This window comes from Peromyscus maniculatus, chromosome 6 (genome assembly GCF_049852395.1).
Source record: "Peromyscus maniculatus bairdii isolate BWxNUB_F1_BW_parent chromosome 6, HU_Pman_BW_mat_3.1, whole genome shotgun sequence".
NCBI lineage: Eukaryota > Metazoa > Chordata > Mammalia > Rodentia > Cricetidae > Peromyscus > Peromyscus maniculatus.
The window spans coordinates 13,160,961-13,181,035 of record NC_134857.1 but is presented as its reverse complement, the minus strand read 5'-3'; the positions used below and the strand labels follow the sequence as shown (position 1 = coordinate 13,181,035).

General features: G+C 46.4%; 1 protein-coding gene across 9 annotated transcripts in view; it reads right to left on the bottom strand.

The window, feature by feature from the left end:
- Positions 1–20,075, bottom strand: part of Fndc3b (fibronectin type III domain containing 3B) — a 305,735-nt gene that overhangs the window by 5,874 nt on the left and 279,786 nt on the right. For all 9 annotated transcript variants that reach the window (XM_076573956.1, XM_076573957.1, XM_076573959.1 and 6 more), the window contains 3 exons: positions 15,088–15,300; positions 3,607–3,773; positions 1,044–1,171 (listed from right to left, as the gene is read on the bottom strand). In XM_076573956.1, the coding sequence (XP_076430071.1) occupies positions 1,044–1,171; positions 3,607–3,773; positions 15,088–15,300 (508 nt within the window). The remainder of the gene's footprint in view (positions 1–1,043; positions 1,172–3,606; positions 3,774–15,087; positions 15,301–20,075) is intronic.

Here is a 20,075-nt window from a genome sequence, read left to right as displayed (position 1 = left end):
CAACCAAGAAAGGGAGCCATTTCTTAGCGCCCTTGGCATTGGGGAACGGGACAAGGCTAACAGCTACATCTAGCTGGACAGAACTCTTTTCTTAAGCTGAGCTTATCGCCTGTGAGCTGACTGACTCTGGGACGGCAACAGGATCAGAAGGAGACAGGAAGAGGAAAGGGAGGCCCAGCGGCTTCGCTCCCTTGTGAGAGGGATGATGTCATCACTGGCTCATGGGAATCAATATTGGCAGATGCCAGACTGAAGAAAGTTTGTGCAAGATGTGGTTAAAACAACTCAGTCATTATCTGATGCTCCTATTAACAAAATGTATCACAATGTCCAATAACTTCTTTGACATTTTAAGCACACTTGGTTTACAAACATTTTAAAAATTATCACACAAAACACCAGCAAACAAATTAAGTGAAACGCTCACTGAATCAGATTTTCTTCTTTTGTGTGCATTTGAAGACTCAAAAGCTAAACCCAGCAGCCTTTACAAATAATGCCAACATTTCCCAGGACAGGCGACCTTCACCTTCACCCTCCTGAGTTCAATACCAATGGATTATGAAGAGTGCCAGGCGAAGAACGGACCTTACGCTTCTGGAGTAAACAATCATGTCCCAGCTTCACCCAGCAGTCGCTATGTTCCAGGGGATTTCATAGAAACCCTAGTCTCTGAACCCATCATAGTCAGTGACCTGCTAAGGGGTTATTCTGGAAGAGGTGTGAAAACAGTAAAACCCAGTTCATTGTCTGGCTGGGAGGACTGTGTCTTCTCTTGAATAGGGCTGACTGTGTCTATTGACTCTGACACAGTGGGCGGCCACGTCACCAGGAGCGGAGCCTGAATCCACGTTTAGCCATCTCAAATCAGAATCTGAACTCCAACAGGTTTCCACATGATGGGTATGTATACCAAAGGGTGACAAGAAGCACCCCGAGCTTGAGTCAGAGGCCCTAGAGTCTACTAGCCACCTCCCTTAAACTCAAGGCAAGCAGCCAGCCTGACGCAGAAGAGTGGGCCACGCGCAGACACTGGGCCTTACCTGTTTGTACTCAGATTCTCTTCCGACCAATACCTGCAGAATGTAGTTGACAGGGTCGCCTTTCATTGGTGGTACCGTCTCCCACAGGATTTCACACGCATTTCCTTCTAACTGCGTCACTCGAGGGGCTGCAATACAGAACCACACCAGCTCAAAACTCAGGCTCACATCAGCAGTCCATTTTCTCGCACTGTTAGTGAGACTCGGGGAGAATGCCATGGTGCTTATGTCCAGCCTGAGAGGGAGCTTTATTTGTCCAGCTTCCTGCTAACCCTTCTGGGTAACCTTCAAGGAAGGGAAGTTACTCCAGGACCAGGAAGCCCATTCACTGAACATCTCACTAGCTCATTAATGAGGCAGTAGCCTGGGTCTCAGCTTACTTATTTATTCATCTATCTAGTATCTACCAACCTGTCATCCACCTACCCATCCATCCATCCACCCACCCACCCATCTATCCATCCATCCATCCATCCATCCATCCATCCATCCATCCACCCACCCACCCACCCATGCACCCATGCATCCACCCACCCACCCACCCATCCACCCATCCATCCACACATCCATCCATCCATGCATTCCCCTCCATCCCTCCCATGGCCGTTGGTCACCTTTTTACAGCACTAGCATGTGCTAGTGCTAGGTACTAGCATGTGCTAGGTGGGGAAATAAAGATCAAGTCTGTTCCTAAGGACTCTAAGCTTAGGCAAAGAAGGAAAGAACACAGTACGGGGCGGGCATGGGAAGAAACCGAGCATGTGACCAACTAACACAGGAGCCATAGATGATGCTAAGCGAAGACCCAGCCCGCAGCCAGCCGGAGGCTTTAAACACTGTCCTTAGTTTGCTCCTCTACTGATCTGTCATGAATATTTAAAGTTAAGCTAGTCTAGAGTAAGTTACTAAAAATCAACAACCCCCAAGCCCTGCCCAGGCCACTAAACAGACCTCCAGCCTAGGAGCCAGAGGAAGAGCCTAGTTGTGGGGTGTCAAGGACCCTGCCCCCGGGAGGTAAAAGCACCATGGGATCCCTGCGCTATCCGAGCTTCTGTAGAGTGGTTCTTGCTAAGGATCACTCTGAAAGGCACAAGGAGCATTCCTGATGTCAGACAGATTCAAGGCTGGTAGCAACTGCCTCTGGAACACTCCCCCCCCCCCCCCATCAATAAGCCACAGCACCCTCAGGTTCTGTCTTTTCTTTTTTTTCTTCTTTCTTGTTTTTGTTTTTTCTCTGTGTAGCCCTGACTACAGGCTGGAACTCTCTATGCAGACCAGGTTGGGGTGGAAATCACCGAGATCCGCCTGCCTCTGCCACCTGAGCGCTGAGATCAAAGGCGTGTGCCACCTCACCCTGCAGGTTCTGTTTTCCTAAAGCCCAAAGGCAAAGGTGTGCCCCAGGGCTGGGCATTTACTGCCACAGAGGCCCAGCAGCACACGCAGATGCCTTCAGGGCACGTGACACACAGAGAAGTGGCCAAGGTGCCTGTGAGGCATCGAGGCGTCGGAGCAGGGTGAAGGCACACACCAGGAAGTAGTCTTGGAAGGAGTCACAACAAACCCGGCAGACCCCAGGCCAGACAGTGACCCAGGTTCTTGGGGCCCCCTACTTCCTGTAACTGACTCTATGCTCTGGATGTAGGGGGCCTCAACTCCTTCGTGTGGAAGCTGTCCAAGGGGCAAATACAGAGGGACCTTCTCCCTAGTGAGTACCCCCTGCCCCCATGACACACCCCAACATCAGGGCCATTTGGGGCAATGGCTGGCTGAGACAACGCTGCTTTGGCTAAGGAGAAGTTCCAGGGACCTGTGTAAGAACACAACTTCTGGGTGAAGAGAACAAGGCTCAGGAGACCACGTGCAAGCTTGGCCTGCTACGCAAGTCTGCTCCCCCACTCACCCACAACCCTGGGACTGGGGACATGGCAGACTTGGAGCACTGGCCCAGCAAGAGTGGCCCTGTCTACCTCCCTGAGAAAGAAGGGAGATTTAGATGTTTGCTGTCATGGCACTTCTGCAGGATCTAAGTCCTCCAGGGGAAAACCTTGAAAACACCAGGAGAGACACTGAAGGTCACTGCCATGGGTTTCTAAGAGCATCCTCCATGGAAAGTGTATGTGCCCACAGGGAAATGCTGATGTTGCCTGATTCAGGCTCTCATTTCCAGGCACCAAAGTCACCCAGAGATGAATGCCAAGCTCTGAATGTCTTCAGGAAAGGAGATGTGAAAACCATTTGGGGCAATCAATCTTAAACCACCTCTCACTCATTGCTAACACAAAGGCTGTCACTCATATCAGTTCCTTGTCTATCATGTAAGGGGACGAGACTATCTCACTATTACAGTATCTGCAATAAATATTTATACAGAATGCAGCAGTCCACACATACAGACATCAACTCCAGATCCCGTCACACAGCTTTCTTTTTTGAGAAATTTTGATTTCATCTTGCTATTAGAAATATAAAGAATGCATTTATGGTTATAACTGACTTTCCTGCATGTGATTTCAATGCATTTCTATCCTCCCAGGACAGTGCAGCAGGGTCTGTTTGCACACACCTTTGAGCGTGGGAGGGACACTTTTGGTTGTGCTGAAGGTGTAGGTTTCTGAGAAAGGTCCTTCTCCTGCCTCACTTGCTGCCTGGATTCGGAAGGAGTAGCAGGTGAACTCTGTCAGTCTCTGGACCTTGTAGGTGTGGCTGGGTCCTCTGTAGATGGAAACAAACCTAGGTGGAGAAAGGAGCAGAACCCATTAGTCACGTGAGTTTCTTGTTTTGATAAACTGTGAGGAAGACTCAAGTCGGGGCTACTTGAGAAATCCTCTTCCCACCTGAAATGACAGCTGTAAGTAATGCTTCAGTTCACTGTTCAAGGATGTTTATAGACAGAAAACAGCAAAGCACATGCAAAAAGTACAACCACAGTTCAGAAACATTAGTTGTTCATGTTTTTACTTCCTGAGAAAAAGCAGAATCTTCAAGTGTTTCATTATGGTTAGTGGTAACTCACCTTTGATTATGTTCTTAGCAATGAAGTTACTGTCCGCTGGTCACTTGAGAAATAAGATGCCTATTTACTCAGATTTTTCAAATAACAGAAGTTTAGGAAATCCTTTAAATGTTGATCTTTATTTATACAAGACCTCATAAAGCCCTTTCCTAAGCCGGCAAAAAGACATCTATGATTATGTATCTTTGAGAAAATACACAAAAAGACAAAAAGTACTGTTCAGAATTATCACTAGGGTCATTAAAATAACAGAAAATATGGCAAGGACCAGCTGGGCAGTTTTGACTGGCAGATTTTGGTTTCTTCTATCATTTGATCTGAAACTATTTTATACTTCTCTGCTAATTAAAGTATCTTTTCAATCTTAATTTATTATTTGTGTGTGTGCTTCATGTGTATGGGAGCACACACAGAAACCAAAGCAATCCTCACTTCTGTACAGATGGCTCTCCACACCCTCCTTTATGGAAGTTGCTCAGCAAGTCTGCCCACTGACTGAGCCCTCTGGAAAGACTGTGAAACATAATTACCTAAACTATGAATTAATAAAATAAGCCTCGTACTTTAGAGATTTTCTCAGTGCATCTTGAAAACTTAACTCTTCCCCTCTAGGGAAACTGGACTACCTAAAGCTACAAATATACTTTTATCACTTAATAACTGTATGATTTTTGAAAACAATGTAATTCTCCAAACGTTCTTCAGTACTTAAACCTCAGTGGCCCAGGAACACCCTGAGAACCAACCCTGAGTAACTCCAAACACACGGTCTTGGTCCACACATGCCATACCTGGCTATCAGGGCCCAGAGTTCCCTCAGCATCCAAGGTAGATACTCCACTATCTTCAGACACTACTGTAAGGTACTCAGTGATGGAATCATCATTCAAAATGTCTGACCAGGGCTAGTTTGGCTCAGGGAGGAGAATCCTTGCATTCATTTGGCAAGCACTCCTAACAACCGGGTGTGTGCTGGGCTCCGGGTTGCCTGAGAACCACCCTGAGGGTGCTGGGCCTATGTGAGGGTAGGGAGTTCTGAATGGCAGTAGCAGCGTCGCTCTGTGTGGAACAGTTCTAGATGGCAGGGTGTGGTGGATCCAGGTAGTAAGATGTGGATAGACTGAAGAGCTTGAAGAGAAACCCCCCCCAGCCAATCCTCAGTGTGTAACGTCCAGCTACTCATCAGCCTTAACTGAGTTCCCAAGCCCTGGCAGGTTCACTTATGGTCCTGCCTGCTCTGCTTCAGGAGGAAGTGCCTTTTATTGAAGGTTGAACATCATTAATTTCAAGGAAAGCCAGAGTCCAGGTTGGAACCCACAAATAACCATGGCAACCCACTCAGCACACTCAACACATGCCTGCTTAACGAAGACGGCCGGCTAATGTAGAGGCAAGTGGGTACTTATTAACCCAGCTCATCTGGGCCAGACTCGCCGCCATGGAGCGGGGAGGGGCTGCCCTTAACTGTGTCACAGACGGAAGCCCTCGTTTAGGAGGGCCACTCTTCAATCTCCATTACGGGGGCAGCAAGCTCAGTGTTTAAGTGTGGAGAGCTGTTTCCAGCCCTGCCACACTCCAAGGATGGCACTTCCTTTAGAAAATAGGTTTGATACATATTTGTGCCAAAGTTCAATTATATACCAAGGTAGAAGTACGCACAGCCACCAAGAAATTCACAGAAGCAAATTCAGTAACCTGATTTCATACTATGATCCCAACTGCGTAAGTAGCACGCTCCTCAAACACCAAGCGAGACACACCAACCAGCATGTAGGAAGACGTACACACACCGACACACGGACGGCAATCCTCGCTTGCTGTCCCCTCAGTTTCTCACTCTAGGAGGTGGGAGACGACGGACTTTTTCAGAGCCAGGGACTTATGTGGCCATGCTGGGAGTTAGGGCAGGACATCAAACCCATGGCTGGAGCCATTCTGGAAAATTTAAAATACTCAGCAAGTATTTGTTCTAGTAGACTGACCTCATCTTCTTTCTTTTCAATCTTCTTGTAAAAGGCTAACTTCATTGATTAAACAAGCCAGAGCCCCCGTGACAGAATTCACCATGCCTGGGGTTGGGGGATTTAGCTCAGTGGTAGAGTGCTTGCCTAGTAAGCGCAAGACCCTGGGTTCGGTCCTCAGCTCCAAACAGGGGGGAAAAAAAAGAACTGACCAATCCCAGCATCCCAAGAGACAAAGACTGAAGACGCCCCAGCTTAAATGCAAGCAGGTGGCATGGTTCCTGCAGTGCAGTTATGTCTCCATGATGTTCTCAACCATGGCACAGGCGTACGTGGCCCAAGCATCGGCTTCCGAATCGCAGCTCCTCAAAGGTGTCCCAGAAGTCCTAGTCTTATACTGGCCATATCTCTAAGGCATCTACACTCCCCAGCCAGACTTTGTGGCCATGATGAAGCCCCACAGATAGCAAGCCCAAGGACTCGCCAGGGTGGGAACACATGTGGGCCTCTACTGTACTGCTATGCTGGTCTGTTAGTCTCTCCTCTCTCCCTCCCCCTCCCCTCCCCCCTCCTCCCCTCTCTCTTTGTCAAACAGAATGGATAACAAGGATGGAGTTCTATTGGCCAGCTTGGGCTATCTAACCAGGTAAGCTATTTCCTCCTTTGGGAAAGGGGGGCAACAGAATTCATCTTGTGGGGTTGCTGTGAGAAACAAATGAGGTAATGGATACTGCATTACACAGTGCCTTGTAGTTATGAAGTATTCAGTGAATACTAGTGTTGAAAACTATTTAGTATTACCACCACTAATACTGTTGGTGGCAAGGCACCAAAGCTCATGAATGATTCCCCTTATTTTCCAAAGCTGGAGAAACGAAAGATGTCCCCGCAAGGGCACTCCTGTCGCCCCGATTCTCTGAGGCTTCTGGAGTGGAGCAGGTAAACACTCTGCACCCTATTCTTGGCAAAACCAACCAAAGCAGCCAAGGTGAGAGTCAGAGGCCACTCTGGGATCTTGGGGCAGCTCACCGTTTCGAGACAGGGTCTTACTGCATAGTCCTCGTGACCCTACGACTTTAGGCTCCCAGGGGCTGGGATTCCAGATTTGGACACCCAGGCCTAGACTGGGTAATGTGACTGAGGAGGGAGAACACTAGGGAGCAGTGTCTCCAGTATTAAAAATACACATTTGGGAAAGGAAGCAGTTTAGCTGGGTCGTTAACAGGTTATGATCTAAGTGACTCTGTAGCAGTTCTGTCTTCAGCCCGGTCAGGGTCATCTGTCTCCACAGGCTTCTTCAAACACAGCAGCCAGATGGTGACAAACACGTGTGAGACCTACAGTTGCCAATGTGCCAATGACACGACTCTGGGCAGTATATGGTGGATCCATGGCCTCATCCATCACCCAAGCCAGGGAGACACGTGAACAAGAGTGCGGCTAGACCAAAGGCAGGCTAGACTTCTTGTGGCCCGCCGACTGTAACCACTCTGGCGGGCTGAGAAGGGGGGAGGCTGTGGATGTGGGGAGTAGGTCTGCAAGCTCTCTGAGAAAGTTCTCCACTCCTGTGAACATAAGATATTTCTGCTTTTCTGTTTGTCTGTCACAGTCCTCCGGGCTAAGGTGCGAGTGGGGCTGTCTCAGGAGCAGAGAGGCACACAGAGACCTTCACCACGGATTCTACAAGTCAGACTAAGAGCTCCATTTCCAGACCGTCCAACTAACAATCGGGTTTACTTGACAGGAATTTTTATGAGATCTAAATGAAAGAATCAAGAAAACTCTCTGATAGAAAACACACCATGAAACAAAGCAGACTCTGGACAGTCTCAGCAAAGCCCCAGCAAGAGCCACGCTCTTCTCCCCGGGGTCTTCACCTTTAACATTCACTGAGAAAGGTGATGTGTTTGCACCAAGGGCATCTGATGGAGTAAGTTCGGTCACATTGCATATTTATGTGTTCTTTCATTTGAAACCATTGGGGGGCAAGAGAAAACGATATAGAAAGAAATAACCAAGAATGCTCTGAATAGCTTACTAAATTCTTTGTGCAAACAAGACTTAACGGTAAGGGTGTCCCCCCCTCCCCCCCCCCCCCCCCCGGCCGGCACTGCTCATGTAATCTTTAGGCTCACTCCAGCTCATATATATTAACTACTCAACATGACTAACCTGCTGGCCTAAAATGGCCTGCAGTTCACAAAAGGCTTCAAGTGGTACCCTTCAAAACACATTTCACAACAGCATAAATCAACAGCTGCCCACAGATGCAGCGTGGCATATTCATGAACATTATATCATCTTATCGTCTTTCCCTCTCTTTTTTCTTATTTTCTCTGGGCTCCGTGTGTGTGTGTGTGTGTGTGTGTGTGTGTGTGTGTGTGTGTGTGTGTGTGTGTGTGTGTGTGTGTTTCCTATGTCACTCAAATCATGTTTAGAAATTGAAGATATTAAAAACATGGACAGTAAATGCCCCACTGCGCCAGGAACACAGAGTCCTCCCATCTCTGTGTAGGAGCAGATGGACACAGATGGCACTGTGTGGGGACACCTCGGGCAGGGAATCCATTTCCTAGACTGATGCCGACACTGGTCAGAGTCCCTGTTTATATGAAAGTGCCAGAAGCTATTCCCAGGAGGACTGATGGGAAAAGTGCTAATTACCTTCCTGCCTGCTGTTCCCGGTTGTCTACTGATCTTTGGGCTTGTGAATTAATTAGACTGTAACAATTTTTTGGTTAATGAGCTGGATTTTTATGCTTCCTCCCCCAAGAAATAAAATTTCATTATTCTTGATAAACGACATCAATTTAATTTTTTCAGACTTATTTTATGTTTTGAATGCACATCACCTCCATGGTTGGTGTCCAGAAGAGGGCGCCAGATCCCCAGGACTGTTGCAAACTGCCATGTGGGTGCTGGGAATCAACCCAGCAGCTTTAACTGCTGAGCCATCTCTCCAGCCCTTTTTACAAGGAAAGGAATGGACAGAAATCCTATGCTTACTTTGTATTGCCTAAGCTGCATTTCAGTCATTGACAGATCAAAAAGAAACTCCTTTGCAGCCATAGCAAGCCCCTCCCCAGCTTCAAGGTTCGGAGAGGCTGGCCACCTGCAGGTTTCTGTGTGGACTGAGTCTCGCCTGAGGACACGAGTTCCCGAGTTTTCCAGATGGCTGTCCACTTCTGCTGCAGTGGCCTTGCTTCAAGTGTGGTGGTATTCTAATTGTACTGAAATGTGATTTTGATTGTATGTTAATAAATAAAGTTGCCTGGGGGTCAGAGCTATTAGAGCCATAGCAAGAGCATGGCAGTGGTGGCACACGCCTTTAATCCCAGCACTTGGTAGAAGAGCTAGGTAGATCTCTGTGTGTTCAGGGATACAGCCAGCATTGGAGACACACGCCTTTAAGACCTGGAGGGCTGTACATACAGACAGTGACGAGGCAGTCATGTGTTTGGGTTTACAACCAATGAGAAGGCAGAACAGAAAGACTATGTAAGGACATGCTAGGAGCACCGCAGGAGGAAGGGTGAGATTTTAGCTCTGAGCTCTGACCTCTCGGCTTTCTCTTTTACATTGGTTCTGTGTTTCTTATTTAATAAGACGGTTGGTTACATCTACACTTCAGTGCAGGAAAGTACTAACCGTTTTTATTCTATCTACTTATAGAGCAAATCAGAGGTAAAACCCATTATCTGGATTCTACTTCGTGTCCAGTCAGATCTCAAGTCGTCCCTTACCACCCCTCAGCCCTGACTGCTCTAAGGTATTTGGCCTGAAGTTGAGCAAGCTAGCAATACTTTTTATCTTTTAGGATGAATCTTTATGATTTTATTCTAAGACATTAAAATGTGTCTAAAATATTTTTCCTCTATTAATCAGGCACTGGAGCCCCAAGCATCATTCTGCACTCTGTAGCCTGGGAAACTTAGGTAACAAGCAGTCCAGGCACACACCTCTGGTCATCTGAAAAGTCATCGGCAGGTCTAGGGCTGGGACAGAGGTCTGGCAGGAGTGTTGAGAGCTGCAGCTGCAGCCTGGGGATTGCGGGAAGTAGCCATTCCCCAGCAAGGATGACCAAGTGCACTGGAAACCTGAAGGTTCTGAACCTCACGGCCGGTCACTTAAATCAGCAATAGGTTTGAGAATGGAAGCCGGAGAAATACTGAGACAGTTGATTCACTCTCTCTAGTCCCTTTCATTAGCTCCCTACAGTGTGATCTTCTGGAGTTTAAAGAAACCTTGAGGCCATAAAAACACAGGTATCCCCCCCCCCCCCCCCCCCCCCCCCCCCCCCCCCCCCGCACTCCCCCGGTAATGGTCAACAGCTAGAGATTCTGGAAGCATCACCAAGCTCCACAGGCCCTAGCTGCTGGAGAAGTGTCCCAGTTACAAAGGCTGACCAGGGAGGGCAGGCAGTGACTATTCATTCCATTATATGCTGCCCCCTGCCTAATCTCCCTGGAGCTTCACTTAGAAAAACACTGGCTGTCTGACCCAAACCCCAAGCAACAGATTAAACATGAATACACTCTTGGGATTTAAGTCCTTCTGCCTCAGGACTGTGCACAACTACCCAGAACACGGTCCGATGGGGGTGGGGCTCAGCATCAACTCCAATTCCATTAGAAGAGGCAACATTTCATTTAGAAACAGACAAAGACATCTCCCGAACTGCCAGCGCAGCGCTATGACCTGGAGCCTACGAGCTGGGCCTTGGACTCCGTCCGGCGAGCGCATTAGGTTAACTTGGCTTTATGAGAATGTTTGCTCAGGGTGTGCATTTTTCTGGCACAACACGGGAACTAGAACCATTCAGATTTTCTGTGCTGGATCTGTTAAGAGTAACACACCTAATCACCACAAGGGCAAACTAATCTAATTTCTGCTTTTCTGTTGAAATTAAAGTCTCTGTACTGTCTGTTCACTGTTGAATGCTAATTCATTTTCTCAGCAAGATCAGCTCCTCCAGATATGCCACAGACCTCCTAAGGCCTGGCACACAGCAGTAATTCAAGAAAGAATTCTGAGAGTTGAGCATCCTAAACACTAGGCACGAACTTAGTCCTTCAGACGGAGCATGGCTGCTCTATGAATACAGCCCTGGAATCTTGCCGATCAAAAGCTTGAATACAGAGAAATACATGTCTTAACGAAGAGGGAACCAACTACCAGGCAGCTGAGCTGCAAGAATTCTTGATGTGTTTACCCTGAGGTAGGCTTTGGGCCATGCTGACCTGTAGGATGCCTTCTGTTTATAGGAAAAGGGCCCAAATGGGGAAGGAGAAAGGCAGAGAGGGAGGGAAGGAGGGAGGGTGGGAGACAGAAGCATATTTCACTTTTTATTCAAGGAACTAAATGTAAACCAAGCTTCTAGCACCTGGCATGTTCTTTGCATGTTCTCAACATACAAAATTTTCCTTCAGAAAGCTTAAAATATATATTTGAATCCCTGGGTCACTTTGTGCACACACAGGGAGGTGTGTGTGTGTGTGCTCATGTGGGGGCCAGAAGTCAACATTGGTGCTGTCCTCAGAACAGCTGTCAACCTTCTTTCTTTACCACAAGGTCTGTCACTGGGACTTCAGAAGGCTAGATTTGCTGGTCTCTACCCCCACCCCCAGTATTGCATAAATCCAAGTGTGGTGTACATGCCTATCATCTCAGCCATTGGGAGGTTGAGGCAGGAAGACCAGAAGTGGAGGGTCATCCTGGCCACACAAGGAATTGAAGGTCAGCCTGGGCTACATGGAACTATCTCAAAGACAAAGAAAGTGAGGGAGGGGGGAGGGAAGGAGGGAAGGGAAGAAAGAAAGAGGAAAGGAAGAATGGACAGAAGGACAGACAGACAGATGGACAGACAGACATTATGCTAACAGAACTGTGACATATTCAAGTCCAGTGTTTTGTCCTTGATCCTGAGTCAAGAGTTGGCATTAAAGGCTTGGACTCAAAGGGCCATTCAGGAGTGCTGACTTCCAGACACGAAGGAAGGTCATCTTCAAACTAAAGTCAGGCTGTCCTCATCCTGTTAAATCCCAGGAAAACTATTCCACAAATAGAATAAGAATGGATTATGCCCAGGACTCACATCACTTTAATAACTTTCTGAGAGCACCAACAAATTTAATTTAGAAAAGATAAATTTGGATTCCAGCTCATAAAATTAAGAAAAATATTGTTCCTAATGGTCAAATTTCTTAAATTGCCAGTTCTATTTAGGCAAGTGATTTATTTGACGAACAAGGCGAGCCTTAGCACATCTCTGCTTCCTCCCCTCTCCCCAGCCCTTCTCTCAAAGGGGCAAGCACACATTGGCTCCTAGAGATTATGCATTATTTCCTGTCTGTCATATTTAGGTGTCTCATGACAGCCACACTTGGTTGTACAAATGCTTCTAGAGCATTTGCTCTGTGCCGAAGGTGAGACCGCCATCTGCACAGTTTTCCATATGAGGCACTCTTGGGGGGCTGTCCCAACAGGACAGAGCTACAGAAGAATAGGGAACCTTGCTGCCCAGGCGCTCCAGGTTCACGGACAGGTAAAGTGCAGGCTCCTGCCCTTCTGTGCTTTGTGTTCTTGGGGAAATAGAAAACATCCCTAAGGAAGGTTCTTTCTATTGCTAACAGATGCAAAGGCCTGGAGAAAATGTAAAGGTTTGGAAATATTCCCTAACACTGGCTCTCTCACAACTTTCGTTAGTTCAGAATGCTTGTTTTTGCTAGTCCTCTGTGGCTGAGAACTTCCTTCAAGGTAGAATAATGATCCATTAAAAACAGATCCAAAGAAACATATCTAATAGAATGAATGCTTTAGCATCTAAAAGACGTTTTTGATCTTCAACGACCTTCTCAAAATCAACATCACTGTCTCTGTGCTTCTGGTCCTGGCCATGTTTCCAACAGGACAATGGCTGCTTTATTTTCTTTCCACCTAGTCTTCCTGGGAAGGCAAGTCAAGTTCAAATGTGTGGTTTGCATGCATATGGCCCAAACTCCTATCACACTTTTCCCCAGTGGCACTAAATTCTCGGCTTGTCTCTCTATCTCCTTCCCTCTTTCTATGAATATTGTATTTATTTACATTCAAAGGTCAACAAAACAGCTGGAACTCTCTCCTGTTTTTTTTTTTTTTGGGGGGGGGTTGCCATTATGAAGTGTAACAGGGCTATTATTTTGTTAAGCTGCATTAGAGACAGACACTACCATCCCCTGGTAGAGCCAACTGTGTTGAGGGCCAAGATCTAGATTTCAGTCTCCACATCAAATCCTACCCCCTGCTTGCATCAGCGGGATTAATGTGGCGGCTCCTGGGGATACCTACAAGATGTTTACTTGTTTACTGTACTAAACAAGGTGCTGTACAGTTTTTAAACATGTCTTATGCAGCCTCACTTTTCAACTTTCCTTAGGGACTGAGGTGTGCAGAGAGGCTAACCACTATAGAAACTGTTGGCCCCGACTCATCACCATCGTCTTGGTCGCCATTATCGTCCTGCTTCCCTTCACCTTCCCTTGTCTATTTCTCGCTGTTAGTGGCCTCAGTCGCCCTATTCTGCTGCCCAGGCTCTCCTCCAGCTTCATGCTCAGCTATGTCCTTTGCACGCTTCTGTCCTCAGGTCAAGGACTCCTTGTTCAAGCTGCTGTCACCTGCCCTTGTGCTGTTCCCATGTCCCCAGCATCTCTGGGACATTATCAATGGGTAGGCAGGCTGAGTGAGGACATTCAGAACAGGACAGGAAGGCCAAAAGAGGCATCAGGATTCCCTGGATCCTTAAATGTCTGTCTTTCCCATGTCTTTACATGTTTCTTTCTTCTTAGCAGACATGGCCTCTCAGCTCTGCCAACCTCTAAAAAGCTGAAAGAAGCACATGGGTGCTTTTCCCTGCTCTTCCTGGCAGCTCTGCAAAGTAGACGCACAGGACAGTATTTGCCCCGGGTTTCAGGGTCTCCTTGGCCTAGGTTTGGCTGTTTTTCCTCAGCCAAGCGTCCACTCACTGCCTATCGGTTGTCACTGGCCGATCCTGTCTTTACAGAGCCCAGTGTACAGCCATGGCGCCTTCTCCCCGGCACTTCTCTGGATCTTCACCTCCTGACTGCGGAGCAGTGGGCCAAGAATGTGTGTGTGGCAGGGGAAACCCCACGCACTGGGACAGAATGTGGTATGTAGACAGGGATACAACAGAGGCAACCCCCAGGGGAGCACTGGTTTCATGCTCCAGGAACATTCTGTCTAGTCTAGGTGTGTCCAACCTGCAGCATACATGTGTTCCATGGTAGCAGTCAGTGTGGCCCAACACATTTGCATACTAACATCATGTCATATTGTCAACAAGTTGGACACACCTAGTATTTCACCACTGCCTTGGTTTTATGATGACCCTCCCTTTCACCCGATTCTGATCAGAACCTTTGCTAACAGAATATTCTGTCACCAATAACTTCTGCTCAGCATCTAATTATTCCTGAATACCATTTGGCTGCCTGTCTTCTGATTGGCCATTTTTCTGAGGAAATAAAGTTAGGTTAAGTAAGCATGATGTGAAAGCCTGTATTTGATTTCAACATCTCCAAGTGTCTTCTGGGCACGGAGTCTTATAAAAAACAAATCTCTTATTTGCTCTGGTTAATTTGATATCACAGCACCCATAGTTGGAGAGTACATTCCCATCTGTACATCACCCACAGCAATTTCAGATTGGTAAACATGTTTGTCCTGATGGTTACTGAATATTTAAAGAGGTACCATTTCTCCCAGGTCCCATTTTCCTCTGAACTCGTGACTAATATAATGTTATTATACAGTGGGGACTTGAATCTGACAAATTTCTATTTCAATAATTTCTCTCCATCATCTGACTTTATAAAGGGAAAAACATGCATCCATTGTCACGTAGGGAGCCTGGGATCTTCCAAATTTGTAAGAACTCCAGAGGGAGCACAGAGGGCACAGCGCTGGGTAAAATGCAAGGGGCAACACCTGCGCTCCTTCTTTAAACAAGGAGGAAGGAGCAGCAGGGGACGGACGCCAAAGCCGGGGGCACCAGGCTGCACTTGCTGGGCCTCACCTCTTGTTCCTGTCCTCCAGCTGCAGCGTGTACACCATGTCCTCAGCAGCATGGATCTTGGAGTTGCTGTCTCCCCACTTCAGCTTCAGGCTCTGTGGACCAGATGCAGCACATTCCAGCCTAGGAGGCGAGGGTGGTAATGGCCGAGTTTTCGCTTTAATGAACTGACTAAATGGTCCAACTCCAATTTCATTGATAGCCTGAATTCTGATCCTAGAGGTGAGAGAAAAAAAAGACAATGTAGGTCTAGGAAGTTGGATTTTCTTCATTCAAAACAAACATTTGCTGGGACATTTACTAAAGCAATTCCCTAAAGCGATGCTGTGGAAGAACAGCTCGGGTAGACCCTGGGCAGCTCAGCAGAAGTTATATGCTCCGTTTCTAAACATAGCAAAACAGTGCATTAGCAAATATTCCTTAGGATTTTAACTGGAAAGAAGCAAGCTTGCTGTCTGAAGGACTCCTACAGACACGCACGCTCTTATCTTCTAGCTCAAAGCCAGTTTTGGCATTAGACTATGCATGAAGAATTCATTAAAAGAACTCATTCCTGACAACCCTCAACAGGACCTTTGACCTCTTCTCCCCTTACCAATGACTCTGCAAGTCCTTAGCCAGAGCCAAGAGATCACCTGCTGGTAGTACCAGGGTATCATTAGGTATACAGAGCTCTTAACTGGATGCTTACTGTGTGTGGTAAAGATTTATAAATCCTGCCAGAATTTAAAATCTAATAGAGTTAAAATGTACACATGAAACCTTACACAGTGGGATACGATCCCTATTTTCTGTTTTCTTCTACTTCTCAACTTGCTGCTCAGCCACAGTTTTCCAGAGTCACCGACCCACACTTGCCTGGTGCTCCCCACCCTGCACACCTCCGTGCACGGTGTGCTCCTGAGGCCTGCCCCCACCCCCCAGGGACATTTCTCTCCTAATGCCCGGAACAGGGGATTCTCCGTTCCTACTCGTCCCTCCTCTTTTTCTATAAACACAAGACTTGATACAGTTCCGCTTTATTAACAGAATTCTCCAGTTAACCTCATGTCTCCACAGCATCAGCATGTGAAGTCACTCAGGTCTACGGCTTCTAGCTTCCTCCACCTCTCCATCCAGTGGGGCTCTCTCCCTGGATTCCTTGCTAAGTTCATAGGAATCTGAACTCAAAAATCACTGAGTTGACAGAGAAGGGTAATGCTAACAGCTCAAAAAATTTCAATATTTAAATGTGTTTTGAATTTATAATAAATAATATAGTCTAAGGAGAAATATTTAGGGAGCAGTTCACTTTTACATATTTCTATGACTTAATTACTTTTATGTAATTCTCACTTAATAGCTTTTGCTTGTTTTTTTTTTTTTTTTCCTAGACAGGATTTCTTTGTGTAGCCTTAGCTGTTCTAAAACTCCCTCTATAAACCAGGTTGGCCTCAAACTCACACGACTCTACCTGCCTCTGCTCCCCAGTGCTGGGAAAAAGGCGTGCACCACCACTCCCGGCCTGGTTCTCACTTAGAGCTTCTATTGCTTGTACTTAAATACAAAGTACCACTTAAACATCACATGTGAGGCAAATTCTTCAAACTTAGAGAGTATATAAGTCAACCTAGAATACCTGTAATGATTAGAAAAGAAAGTTTTCTTTTACATGAGACAGAGCACAACACTCCACCCCTCTTATTCATCTTGGGTAAAGGACACAGCTACTTCAGGACTCTGAAAAGTTAAGTACCAGCTGGCACACGTCGGGAAGTACAGAGTTAGACTTCTCACAAACCAACAGTGAGTTTTCCATTTCCCCCCTTTATCATCCCGGGGGGCTGGACTAAGCTTAAAAGTGGGCCTCTGCGTGGAAAGAGCTGCAGAGAAAGATCAGTCCCCAGGATGTGTATGGCTCTGAATGGGGTGGGAAATCTCTTTTCTCTATTCCCCCATTTCCTAGACCTTAAGCAATTCCATCTTGCTTACAGCCTAAAGAAGAAAAAACAGATGATCATATCAACTGACAGATTATCTAACACAATCCAACGTTGCAATCAAAATGCTCTGCAAACAGAAGAGAGCCTCTTTGATCTGAAAAGGGACATCTAAGTCACAGGGCCGCAACTACCCTGACAGCTGTGAGAGAGGAAATACTTTCCCGTTAAGACCAGGAGCAAGGGTTGGCAAGGATGCCTGGTGTGCTCACCTCCTATCAGCAGCATTTGTTAAGAATACCAACCAGTTCTGAGAGGAAAGGTATAGAGAATTAGAGAAAAAAGAAATGGAATCCACAGGATGCCAATGAAAACATCATAGAGAACCTACCCAAACAGAGAGACCTGGAGTAGTCATGGACAGGACGCTTCACAGCAAAAGTGTCTGCTTTCCTAGAATTGACCTAGAGCCATAATGTGTTTAAAATCCACCCTGGCCCCTGAGAAGCTGAAGCGGGAGGATTGAGGGCCAGCCTGGGCTCAAGTGTAAGGTCTTGTCTCCCAAAATAAATAAATACATAAGGAGATAAAGACAAGCTAATTCTAAAAGTTACATGGAAGGAAGGAAACTGGGCACCACAGATGTGAAAGACAGTAAATGTGGAAGAGTAGGTACCATCTGACGTTAGGACTCACTACAGAGCTACAGCGCTCAAGAGAGTGTGGTAAAGAGAGAGACACAGATCAGCGGAACTGAAGAGAGGCTCCAGAAATAGACCCACACAAATACGGCCAATCGATTTTTCTGGCAAGGTGTGAAGGCAGCTCAGGGGAGGAAGGACAGTCTTCTTAGCCAACGGTTCCGGGAGCAATTGGATGTCAAGAAAAAAATAAAAACATCAACTTAAACTTCACACCTGATACATTGGCCAAAGATCTAAATGTAGAATATGGAACTTTTAGAAGAAGACACAGGAGACATTGCAATTATCGAGAACTTGGAAAAGAGTTCTCATCTGTGACACAAAAGGCATGTGTGTGATGAGGGACAGAGAAAGGAAAATCTGGGTCTGATTGAAATTAAAATCTTTTCCATGTTAAGAGGATGGAGATGAGCTAGACTGGGAAAGAAGACAGCACATCGGACATCTGACAAAGAATTTATAATCAGAACACACAGTGACCTCCTCAGAGCTCAAAAGGAAGGGTGGAAGGTGTATTTCAGGCAGAGTCCCAGGACCACACATGCCTTCCCAACCTCTCAATCTCTGTCCCCCCATCCCTAACACACACACACACACACACACACACACACACACACACACACACACACACACACACGGTAATGGGGGAGAGAGAGCGAGCGGGAGGAGGGAGGAAGAAAACACCAAACAATACAAAACAAACTGACATCTAGAACAGACACCAAGGAGGACATATGGCTGATAATAAGCAAGGAAATGCTCCACATTGGTCATTTGAAAAATGTGAATCAAAACACCAAGATACTATTATAAATTTGTATGTTTATACATATATGCATGAACATTTGTGTGCCTATAAAATGTGTGCATGAACAAAGCAATGAGCTACATTGCTTCTTGAAAAATCCAAACATATATCAAAATTTATGGTCTTAGGTGTTTATTCCAGAGACATATATCAAACATTTATGCTCTTAGGCGTTTACTCCGGAGAAAATGCAAGCAGTTTACAACAGTTTTATTCATCACTTCTGCAACTAGGTGAGGTCTGAGGCAGAGCAAATCCTTATCCCCAGTAGATGGCAGAAAGAAAGGCCACCAGCCATCAGGAAGGATTTCTACTATACATGGAGAAGTCACCAAAAATAACATTCAAAGTCTAAAACTTGCCTTTGCTTTTCACAGGCCCTACAAATGCTGCACAGAATTAGTGTCTGTACCCTTCTCTACACCCAGGCCTGAAGGGCAATAAATGCTTTTGCAACCAGGGAGGAGAGTCTTGCAAAGCACGCCGCCATGCTGAGAAGCTACGATGAGCCCCCCTTCTCAGGAAAAGAGAAGCAGACGTTAGGTCTAGCTCCTCATCAATGCACAGCCTGCACTTTCGCCGACAAGGTTTATCTGAAGGTCTCTGCAGTGTCCAGGCCATCGTCCCTTCCCTTTCGTTGAGGACAGGGTACATTTCCAGCCCCAGGCCAAGATGGTTCCTGCCATTGCTGGCCCACAGTCCTTCGGGGCCAAGCTCACCCTGTATACCAGGAAGCTCTTTATCCTTTCTTGTGACTTGTGCAGCCCAGCAGTCCTCAGCACACAAAAGGTACTGGGTTGCTTTGGGCTGCTCTTCTGCTGTGCTCAACACAAGATGAAATGAGACAAAACCTAAGAGATGAGAATCATTCATAGGAATAAAAATGGTTTAAAAAATTAAAGTTTTAGATAGTTTGAATTCACTTACTTCCTCAAAGCCTCCAAAGCAGTGGTTCTCAACCTGTGGGTCGTGACCCCTTTGAGGGGAGGGTTCAGATGGCCCCTTCACAGAGGTCACAAATCAGATACTCTACATATCAGATATCTACGGAGGTCACAAATCAGAAACCCTGCATATCAGATATCTACAGAGGTCACAAATCAGATACCCTACATATCAGATATCTACAGAGGTCACAAATCAGATACCCTGCATATCAGATATCTACAGAGGTCACAAATCAGAAACCCTGCATATCAGATATCTACAGAGGTCACAAATCAGATACCCTGCATATCAGATATCTACAGAGGTCACAAATCAGATACCCTACAATATCAGATATCTACAGAGGTCACAAATCAGATACCCTGCATATCAGATATCTACAGAGGTCACAAATCAGATACCCTACATATCAGATATCTACAGAGGTCACAAATCAGATACCCTGCATATCAGATATCTACATTACGATTCATAACAGCAGCAACATTTACACTTATGACGGTAGCAATGAAACTAATTTTCTGGTGGGGGGGTCACCCAACATGAGGAACTGTATCAAGGGGTGGCAGCGTTAGGAAGGCTGAGAAGCACTCTCTATAGTACTTCACATCT